At 59.8% G+C, this 1,310-nt stretch overlaps 1 protein-coding gene across 1 annotated transcript in view; it reads right to left on the bottom strand.

Moving 5' to 3' along the window:
- Positions 1-1,310, bottom strand: part of PDGFRB (platelet derived growth factor receptor beta) — a 36,123-nt gene that overhangs the window by 10,692 nt on the left and 24,121 nt on the right. The window contains exons 13-14 of the mRNA XM_023745732.1: positions 800-932; positions 199-307 (exon numbers count right to left, since the gene is read on the bottom strand). Coding sequence (XP_023601500.1) covers positions 199-307; positions 800-932 — 242 coding nt within the window. The remainder of the gene's footprint in view (positions 1-198; positions 308-799; positions 933-1,310) is intronic.

Below are 1,310 nucleotides of genomic sequence, written 5' to 3'. Positions count from 1 at the left end.
AGGGGAGGGAAGAGGCTGCCAGAGGTGGGAGCGGGTTGGGGAAGCCTCTTTCCTCAGAGTGGGGCTGGCCGCACGCAGAGTGACTGTACTCCTCGCGCCCAGCGAATCCGAATCCGAATCTGAATCAGGCCTGGCCTGCTCTGGGAGTGCCTGGTGTGCGGGGACGGGCAGGAGAGAGGTGGGGGGTGCTCCCAGGACTCACATTTCAGCATCTTGACGGCCACTTTCATAGTGGCCTGAGAATGGCTCAGGCCGTGAGCCGTGGCCTCCACCACCTGCCCAAAGGCCCCAGAGCCGAGGGTACGTCCTGGGAAAAGATGATCCCTCAGCTCCTGGCCCACCAGGAAGCTGCATCCCCGCCCTCAACCACCCTGGACTTAAGGTGTTTCCCCCAATGAGGCTCCTAAAACCACAGCGCTTCACGGTCCTTCCTGGTGTCTGCTTTCTGGCCCATCTTAGTCCCTGGAAGCCTTCCTCCCTCCCCAGAGGGGAGCACAGCTCCTCTGTACCCCTCAGCCTCCCAGCTAGACTAAGCACAGGCCTGTCCTCAATACTTCCTTTCTCGTCACAAAGGGTCCCATCTCACACAGTCATGGCATCATAGCACCTCCATGCTGGATGGTCCCTGGGGGATCGTCTTGTCCCCATTGTACAAACGGGGGACTAAGGGCCGAGAGGGCAAGACATCCATCGGCCCTAAGTCTCAAAACTAGTCACGGCAAAGCTGGGACCAGACCTCAGGTCATCTTCCCACCCGCCCCGAGTCCACACACTGCCTGTGAGGGCTCCTCGAACTGACCAAGCACAAGCTGGTCCCGGGGCAGCTCCCAGGTGGAGTCGTAGGGCAGCTGCATAGGGTCCACGTAGATGTACTCATGGCCATCGGAGCTCACAGATTCAATCACCTTCCATCGGATCTCATAACGGGGCTTCTGCAGGACCAAGACCGGGGATGGGTCATCAGAGGGGGTCTTGAGGCCCCCTAGGTCCAGCCCCTTATGGAACGGATGTGGCAGGAGACCCAGAGGCCCAGAGAGGGGCAGGGGCATAGCTGAAGTCACACAGCAAGTTATGGATAGAGCCAAGGCCTTCATGGGTTCAGTGGGAACCGATGCCAAGGGGCTAAGAAGTGGCTGAGGAGTAGCTGACAGCCAAGGGCCCAGCTCATCAGAACCTCCTCCCCAGCTTCTCTCAGAGCCTCAGCTGCTCCTCAGATGGGAATAAAGGAGCACACGGCCCCAGAATGTGACACCAGGCAGGGGTACTCTGCTGGATGTGGACAGCCCCTCTCCACGCTGGGTCAGTCACAG

The sequence above is a fragment of the Myotis lucifugus genome, unplaced genomic scaffold, assembly GCF_000147115.1.
Source record: "Myotis lucifugus unplaced genomic scaffold, Myoluc2.0 scaffold_576, whole genome shotgun sequence".
Classification (NCBI taxonomy): domain Eukaryota; kingdom Metazoa; phylum Chordata; class Mammalia; order Chiroptera; family Vespertilionidae; genus Myotis; species Myotis lucifugus.
This window is presented reverse-complemented; position numbering and strand designations above follow the sequence as displayed.